This window comes from Eptatretus burgeri, unplaced genomic scaffold (assembly GCF_056783735.1).
Source record: "Eptatretus burgeri isolate ZD-2024b unplaced genomic scaffold, Ebu_testis_v1 Ebu_testis_scaffold_3154, whole genome shotgun sequence".
Taxonomy (NCBI): Eukaryota; Metazoa; Chordata; class Myxini; order Myxiniformes; family Myxinidae; genus Eptatretus; species Eptatretus burgeri.
In genome coordinates this window covers 510,001-519,330 of record NW_028225102.1, presented here as the reverse complement: position 1 = coordinate 519,330, position 9,330 = coordinate 510,001, and the positions used below count along the sequence as shown (strand labels likewise).

At 46.7% G+C, this 9,330-nt stretch overlaps 1 protein-coding gene across 9 annotated transcripts in view; it reads right to left on the bottom strand.

The window, feature by feature from the left end:
- Positions 1 to 87: 87 nt before the first annotated feature.
- Positions 88 to 9,330, bottom strand: part of LOC147006765 (netrin-1-like) — a 76,894-nt gene continuing 67,651 nt past the window's right edge. For 6 of the 9 annotated variants that reach the window (XM_085867934.1, XM_085867931.1, XM_085867930.1 and 3 more), the window contains 5 exons: positions 5,229 to 5,417; positions 3,778 to 3,927; positions 3,521 to 3,571; positions 3,141 to 3,218; positions 1,767 to 2,542 (listed from right to left, as the gene is read on the bottom strand). In XM_085867934.1, the coding sequence (XP_085724060.1) occupies positions 2,214 to 2,542; positions 3,141 to 3,218; positions 3,521 to 3,571; positions 3,778 to 3,927; positions 5,229 to 5,417 (797 nt within the window). In that variant the 3' untranslated portion in view covers positions 1,767 to 2,213. Of the gene's footprint in view, positions 232 to 1,441; positions 1,743 to 1,766; positions 2,543 to 3,140; positions 3,219 to 3,520; positions 3,572 to 3,777; positions 3,928 to 5,228; positions 5,418 to 9,330 lie in introns of those variants that run through there. The other 3 variants (XM_085867936.1, XM_085867935.1, XM_085867937.1) reach the window with 3 other exon arrangements.

Here is a 9,330-nt window from a genome sequence, read left to right as displayed (position 1 = left end):
TGCAGGCTCTCCCATTGGCTATCTCTCAGCCTTCTTGAAGCTGCAGGCTCTCCCATTGGCTCTCTCTCAGCCTTCCTGGAGCTGCAGGCTCTCCCATTGGCTATCTCAGCGTTCTTGAAGCTGCAGGCTCTCCCATTGGCTCTCTCTCTCTCTCAGCCTGTTATTCATGGAGTTGTGCGGGCTTGCCCTTCCCTCTCCGGACACTGCACACCTCCCTCCCAGAGCTTGTCACTGTTATTTATATCAAAGGGAAACACGAAAGACAACTTACCGAATCCCTTTTCCTCACTATTTACTTAACGATTGTACATTTCTCCATTTTAGAAATTCACATTTACAAAACAAATTAGCACGACTACGTCCCTACTTAATAGGGATGATACCGGCTCGAACAAACAAACAATATATATAAAAAAAAAAATATATATATATATATATATATACCAGCAAATACTTCCCATCGCTTTGTTGACGGGAACACTGAAAGGGGGGGGGGGGTAGAAAAAGAGGGGAAAGAGAGAGTGAAGATGTGGAGGGAAAGGAGAGGAGGTGTGAGAGGAAGGGAAGGTAGACGTGTGGTGGAGCGTTAATTACGATCCATACTGTCTCATGAAAATGATTCCGCAGAGAATAACAGTGAAGATGGAAACAAAATAATGTCTGAAATCCATTTTCTACCAATTAATACCATAAATACCACCCGGACACGTCCAGAGACAAAACCCTCCGGACACGTCCAGAGCCAAGCCGTCAAGAGACAAACACCGCGTGGACACGTCCAGAGCCAAGCCGTCAAGAGACAAACACCGCCCGGACACGTGGTATCTACAGGACACACACAGTCCACCAGCAACCCCCTCCAAGTGAAACTACCTAAATCCAGAACCTCTGCTCGCCTCCACTCATTCATTTCACTCTTTTCTTCGATCTCGTTTTTCTCTTGTGGTCCAAGACAGCTGTTCTCCAACATCTCAGGTCATCCCCCATCCAAAGCCATGATCTTTTCGACACCCGTGAAACCATTCCCATCCCTGTGAAAAGTTTGCTCATGTATCCATCTTGTCCACCCCTTGCATTCTCCCCTCCCCTTCATTGTTTTCCACATCCCTTGTTTGTCTGTCTCAGTCTACTTTCTCCCTTCACCCTACTGTTGGGTTAAATATGCTCTGTGTCCTCGCTCTTCCATGAGCCTTGACCATGGATTAAAAAAAATAATTGAAAATCAAACTGAAAATTAACTTCATCACCGAATGCACCACAACTACGGCCGCCCTACGTTGGGAGATGCGCGTCTGTCCCACTCGGGACTTTTCATTGTCATCGCACCTGCTGTCTTTGAAACTTGAAAATTAAATTGTGTTGATGGTAAGTGCACAACATTATCGAATCCTGTCCAGTATGAGCACCACGACAGGGGTCTGCAGTGGCTGCCCATGGTCTCCAAAGGTCTCTACTGTCTCAGTGAGATTCAGGAGTAAGAAGTATAACTGATGTGAGGTTCATATACGATGAGGACATACAGGATGCACGAGCTGCTCGCTTTGTGGCTGTTGTACCTGGTGAACACCGCACCTGTTATCGTGAAATGTAACCACGCTCACAGGTGCACCAACGACACGACCGGTCACGACGAAGCTCGTGCGTGAACTCTCGCAAGAAGACCCTCTGTGTGTTGTGCTTTAAAACGATCCCGATGAACATCAAGTTGGGTTCGAATCCTGAACGAGTGTAACGAGTGTTGTCTGTAAAGCACGCCACCCGGAGCACTCGCTCATCAGGTGTTTATTTGTAAATCACAAACAACAATGGAATGATCAAACATGACAAATGCACGTGGAATAAGCACAATTGATCAACAATAACATCTGAACTTTATTTATTCAACAAAAGCTAAAGGATCAGCAACTGAAGGTCAAACAAAACAAAGGATGAAAAGGTGTTTTGACCCCATTCAAGATGGCGGTTCATCACCACCTCGGGTCATCCCCCCAACCATACTCATCATATTTTCTACCCTCATTACCCTCTCTCCAAGCCCACCTTATTTCACTCAAAACTGCTCGTTGCACGTCTTGGGCCATTGTTTCTCGTTCATTGAACGCCGCTCGTAAATAATTATTTAATAAAACGTTATTTTTGCTTCGATAACAGCAAACTGCTTGTTTCCATGACAACAACAACCTTTGTTTCCAAAACCGCCAACTCCAGGAGTACTAGTCGCGGGTTGTGGAATCGCGTTCTTTGACCTTTCCACACCTCCGACTGCGGCGTTTGAACTTTTTCAGGTGCTTCAGCCAAGTCTTGTGCCAAGGTACTACGGTCCCAACGCTCGAGTGTGTCACGTTACCCAGAATTAGGTACTTCATTCCAGGGTGCAGATGAGGAGGACATGAGCAAGCCAACTGCTTGTTAGACAAGTAAAGATAGATGTCCGTGGCTGCTTGTACGCTGATCCCACCACTCTTGAACACTCTCTCCAGAGACAAGTCGTAGCGAGTGAAATTGCTCAAAGGATCCTCAGCAAGCACCTTTACCTGTAGCACTGCAGACACGAGAGAAATAAGTGATTAGGAAAGTTGAATCTCTGCCTTTGGTCCTTGAGCTCTCCAGCTCAAGTGAAGTGCTGACGACGGTCTTCAATGACCGACATGTTTGTGTCCCGGTGAGTAGGAGACAAGAAAATCACTGCGCCCGCTGGGATAATTTCTCAATGAAACGAAATTCCGACAAGAGAAGCCGAGCGAAGCCTGCTGGTGGTCCGTGTTGAGGCGTGGAAGCACGGACCCAATTTTACCATTAACAGGTTCATAAGCCAATTTCCTGAGCGCTATGGAGCCAGCCACAAGACTTGGAGTGGATGGACGAGATTTTTTTAAAAAACTGTCTTCTGTGAAAGGCTCACACAAGCGGTGTGGGTCTGATGTCCACGTGGACTCGCTAATCAACTCCAGCGCTGGAGTCGTGTGGGCTTGCGGCGGTTCGGTGCCCATCTCGACTCGTGTGACTCTCTCTTGGACGCAACCAGCAGTCGTGCCAGAAAAAACTGCTTTTTACCCTAAACTAACTCAGAAAAAAAAACTAACTAACCCGAACCCAAACTGCTGACTGAAAAAAAACAGAAAAAATGACCCAAAACTTACCGACTTCTCTCTTGCAAAACTCTTTGAAGTTCATCTTCAAAACGGCCTTCTGTGTTGTGCAGTCATCGCCACAGTTGTCTTCACAAAAGCACACACACACACACACACACACTTATCAGATGAGGTGAGGTCCCACAGGAACACACACACATGTATCAGAGGAAGTGAAGTCCCATGGGAACACACACACACACACACACAACTTATCAGAAGTGGTGACAGCTGCGGCAAACATGTATGTTTATAACCCAGCTGTTGTGATGCTGTTGTGATGCTGATGATGATGATGATGATGATGATGATTATGATGATGGCATATACGATGAGGACACTGATGAACATGACGAGGAAACACTTTGATGGAGGATTGAAGAACTGACCAGTCGTGTTGTCCATCTCAGACTCCTGTCCCCCAGGTACATCGTGAATGGCTGAGGGGGGTGGGAGAGTTAGGTATAACAATTAGATTACGGACATTATTCGAGCAGAACCAACAAGACTTTTTTGCTTCTTTTGTGCAGATGGAGAAGCATATAAAAAGTATAAAGTTGAAGCACAAAGTATTTGGCGATTCGCAAAGGTGGAACCATCATGTGGTTTTGGTGGAGTACGTAGAGGGAATCGGTGGAGTACGTACGGATGCAGGGAGTGTTGGTTGAACCGTGGTGTTCATAACCCTTCGCACATCGGTTGCATCTGCGACCCTCAACTCCATCTTTACAATCGCATTGCCCGGTACGTTGGTGGCACATGTTGGATTTCGATCCGACCAGATTGCAGGCACAGACTACCGAGGCACACGGAGGCAACACCACGTCGGTTATTCAAACAAATGCACATTCACTGCGATTATGGTTACAATATGCTGGGATTCATTCATGGTTACAGTCTGCTGGGATTCATTCTATGGTTGCAGTCTGCTGGGATTCATTCTATGGTTACAGTCTGCTGGGATTCATTCTATGGTTACAGTCTGCTGGGATTCATTCTATGGTTACAGTCTGCTGGGATTCATTCTATGGTTACAGTCTGCTGGGATTCATTCTGTGGTTAGTCTGCTGGGATTCATTCTGTGGTTCGTCTGCTGGGATTCATTCATAGTTACAGTCTGCTGGGATTCATTCCTGTTTCCAGTTTGCTGGGATTCATTCATGGTTACAGTCTTCTGGGATTCATTCATGGTTACAGTCTGCTGGGATTCATTCATGGTTACAGTCTGCTGTGATTCATTCATGGTTACAGTCTGCTGTGATTCATTCATGGTTACAGTCTGCTGTGATTCATTCATGGTTACAGTCTGCTGGGATTCATTCTGTGGTTCGTCTGCTGGGATTCATTCATAGTTACAGTCTGCTGGGATTCATTCCTGTTTCCAGTTTGCTGGGATTCATTCATGGTTACAGTCTTCTGGGATTCATTCATGGTTACAGTCTGCTGGGATTCATTCATGGTTACAGTCTGCTGTGATTCATTCATGGTTACAGTCTGCTGTGATTCATTCATGGTTACAGTCTGCTGGGATTCATTCATGGTAACTGTTTGTTGGGATTCATTCATGGTTTCAGTCTGCTGGGATTCATTCCTGTTTCCAGTTTGCTGGGATTCATTAATGGTTAGAGTCTTCTGGGATTCATTCATGGTTACAGTCTGCTGGGATTCATTCATGGTTACAGTCTGCTGGGATTCATTCACGGTTACAGTCCGCTGGGATTCATTCACAGTTACAGTCTGCTGGGATTCATTCACAGTTACAGTCTGCTGGGATTCATTCTACAGTTATTCACAGTTACAGTCTGCTTGTCAGTTATTCACGGTTCCAGTTCATTCCACAGTTATTCACGGTTCCAGTTCATTCCACAGTTATTCACGGTTCCAGTCCGCTTGGATCATTCAAATGTCAGGTGGACATAAAGTACAGTGTTTAAACGGCAAATATCTCGTGAAGGGGACAAAAAGTTTTCTCATTGCATCAACATCGGGACAATGTCCGAACTCACCCACAATAGATGACCCATTAATAATTGATTGGTTCCATCCCCACCCGATACCCCATTTTCCACGCAGATCCCCCATCACTGGAGTACTCACACTTGCAGACCTTGCTCTGATCACGATTATCCTCTCGGTGTTTGTTTCCGTAGAATCCTTTGGAACAAAACTGACAATGCGATCCGACCGTGTTGTGTCTGCAACCGATGCACCGCCCACCGTGTCCGGAGAGCTTGTACAACGTTGGGTCGAACTTGCACCTGCGTGAGTGTTTGTTACAGGTGCACTCTGTATAGGTGTGAGTGGGAATAATGAGAGAATTATAAGCATACAATGAGAGGTACACGAGCGGCTGTAATGAGAGGTACACCACTCACATCGTGGGTACGGGGAGTACAAGTCCAGAGACTCAGGAATTGTTTGATAGACCAGAATACAATCAATTATTTTATTTTATTTCCCATTTTCTGCCTTCGCTATACAATGCTAACTTCACACATGGTTTACTGACTTCCTCTACTCTTGTAGCTAACGTTTGGCTCTCAATGGACTCTTTCAACTCGTCTCCCTGTCAAGGCTGGAGTGCCCCCAAGGCAGTGTTCTGGGTCCAGTCCTATTCCTGATCTTCAGAAATGATCTCTGATTCTGGGAAATCCTCTTTATCTCTTTGCTGATGACTCCACAATCAGCCTCTTCCCTCTCTTTAGACCATGACAAATATCACAAGCTGGTAAAACACTTGGAATATTGTTGCAGACCGGGTATCGGCGACGAGCACGACCGCTAGATGGAGCAGTCGAGTCGGCTCCACCGAACACCCGCAATTTATAGGTCGTCACCACAGATAACTCCAGAGCCGACGGGTCCCTTATCGGACCGAAGATCGCCAATAGGTCAACCACGTGGGATAGGGTCGATTGCCAATTTCAATTTACCTAAATACCCACGTCGTCCAAATTACCGGGGCCATTCACCGTCGACGGCACTCGTACGGAACGAGCCGCTAGCGTGCTCGAACCGTGTGCGACCCGAGCGGACGCTTCCGCCCTCCCCGCCCTCCCTCACTGGACGCAGAATCGCTCGTCGCCCTGTCATTGGCCAAAACAAGCGGCAAGTCCGTCGATTGGCCCGGGGGCGTGGTGACGCCATGCGGACCCCTTTCTCCCCGTCGCGGGATCTGATTGGCTGAGCGGCGGCCACCCCACCCAGAGCACACTGATTGGTCGAGGGCCGCTGCGAGGCTCCTCCTTGAACTCCGCCCACGTACGTGCCGACACGCACGCACACAATGGCGTCAGTGTGAGGAAGCGAGGTGAAGACGTGTTGTTGTAGTTGATGGTGGTGTAAATATAAAGGAAAACCCTAACTATCAAAATAACTCACAGCTCAAATACATTTATCACCCATTAAACGAGGGGCGGGGACCCCAACTAAAAACCACATACCTACCTATGTAACTGTTCTTTCGGACCTGTATATTGAGTGCTCATGACTTCCAGATTCGCAACAATATATCTTTCAAACTTGATAAATCTCACACTCTCACTATCTCTCTCCGAAATGACTCCCCCCCCATCGACTTCATTGTTCTCTCGAGGCAGGATCTGGATTCCCAAAGACTGTCACACTCCGACCGGCGGTCGCTTGGTGGACTTTCTATTTATACAAACTTACATCTGGCCTTCCTCCTCCTACCTCCCTCTGCACTCCTCCAAGCAATTCTGGGTCACACACTTCCGTCAAGAAGACCTCACCTGCTCATCTTCCCCAAGTTCATGGGGTTGGTTACCAACCTCCATGAAGTCGTTCCCATTCCATTATAACAACAAAAGGCCTGTTATTGGCTTCGTGGTTAGAGTGGCTGGCTTCTATCCCTGTGTCGTAAGAGGCGACGAGGGTTGTGTCAGGAAGGGCATCCGGCGTAAAACATGTGCCAAATCACTATGCGGATCATACGGATGATCCGCTGTGGCGACCCCTAACGGGAGCAGCCGAAAGAAGAAGAAGAAGAAGAGGTTAGAGTGGCTGGCTTGGGATCTTCGGGTCCTGAGTTCGAGCCCTGTTGGCCGCTCAATTAGCACCAGGTGGGGTTGACTCAGGCTGTCATCCTTCTGAAGCCGGCAAAATGAGTACCAGTGTACTGGTTATAGGGGCACAGCATCAGCAGCGTCGTCACACTCCAACAAAACGATAGCTACCCGGCAGTTTGACCAAGCTGCCATTCGCAAGAAGGAGAAGATAAGAACAAAGGGTTGTCATTATGCTGGCCAGGCAAAGTGAAAAGCGAGGTTAAGCAATTTTGTCTGCCTGTCTGTCTGTCTGTCTGTCCACAGACGTCAATCTATGAATGAGGCACAGTACTCCTTAATTTCAATTTCATATTTTGAACACTGCAGAACACTAATCGGAACACGAACCTGTAGTTTAGGAGTACAGGACTTTGGCTCTGAATTTGGCGGATCGTACGGCACCTCACGCATGCACACAGAGGAGTAAGGAAATTTTATTTTACTCTGGTGTCTATCTGACGGTGAAAAAAAATTGAAAATAATTCCAAACAGGAAGCTTACTGTTTTTTAAGGATGTTATAAAGGACACAAACAACAGGCACGAAGAACGAATGTGACGTGTTCAATAAGGTGGTGTAAAAAACGGTGCATCAACGGCGGGAAACTACCGGAATTCTTTGTTTTCGACAACCTTTAAAATCTTTATTTCATTGTTCCACCACCGAAGGTGAATGGATGTTATGTCTTAACCCCTGTCTGTCTGTCTATCTGTGAGCAAGACATCTCAAGTAGTTGTGGACGGAGCTGTAACGAGTCGAACGGGGTTTTAAGGGGTCTGAAAAGATCTAAAACGCGTTCAAGGGTTGGAAGGGTATAAATGTCTAAAACCTACATTTGATTTCACTAGTACGTGATTAAAAGACTGTTTCGATTCCTCCATTGCGGCTCGGGATGCCACACGATTGGTGCACAAAAAAGGTCTTCAAATTTTTTTTTCTTCATTCAAGTTGCTAAAAACAGAGACCAAACCATGATCTTCGGCTTCTTGTCAAGAATCACTCCCAAATCACGGCGATAGCTGAGATTACCCGTGACAAATCTAGACCCTCTGTTTCTTTATATATAGTCGTGTCGAATATAGATCGATCAGATCGAAGAGAGGATATGATGGATAGATTAAATCACTTTGATGTGGTTGGGAGGCTTGTGTGCCTCGATGACCCGAAGAGCTCTGCTCGCAAGAGATATTTACAGATTGAGGGGAGGGAGACGCCAGACGAAGCATGGTCTCACCTGGGATGTCCCTAAGCAACTGTCCAGGTGTAAACCAGCGCTCAAAAATATCTGCATGAAAAAACCGCTCAAAAAAAACAGCCACCAGTCCGGGGCACTCGAAAGAGAGGGGGTGCTAGGAACCTCCCGGTTAGAATTGCCAGTTGGAATGTAAGAACGCTCAACGGAATGGACCAACTCAGAAAAGATTTTATTGAGGGCAACTCAACAAGTGGCAAGAGATATTAGAGCGAGGGGAGCCAAATGGTCGCTGAAGGTGAAGAAAGAGACGGCAGGGATTTGGCCGAGATGGCACGGAAGGAAGTTTTGGTTGTGCAACGAGCCAGGGACTCAAACCCCGACATAGAGCCAGTCCAAGGGGGGCGAAGAAAGAGTGTGGCGAAAGGAGAAAACGAGAGCATCCCCCTGTAAGAGGGGCAAGACCAATTTCAGAGACAATGAACCAGGTGACTCAGACACAGACGAAGGGGGAAAAAAGTGGAAAAGGCAGATGATGATGGGCAGAAAGACAAGGGAAGAGCAGCAGAATGAGGGAGAGGAGGGAGGGTGAAGATGAAGAGCAGCATTGGCTGGAAGACGAGTTGGCCAACAAAATAGAAGAGATAAAACTCAGAGAGAGACAAAAACGCCATCGGATGGAAAACAATAAATTGGTAAAAAAAATCTTGGTGAGACGAACCAACCATTCAATTATAAAAGGGATTTCAAAATCATCCACCTTGAAGGAAATCAATGTTGTGTGTTTCGAAAGCGGCACGATTTATTCGAGAAAGAGTAATGGGCGAACACCTCCAGAAGAACAAAAAAATAGGGACAATACCCCTGGACACTCACCTGGTCGATTAATGGTACTGAGAAGGAAGTCCATCGAAGGAATAATGGTACTTGTGGAAAAATTT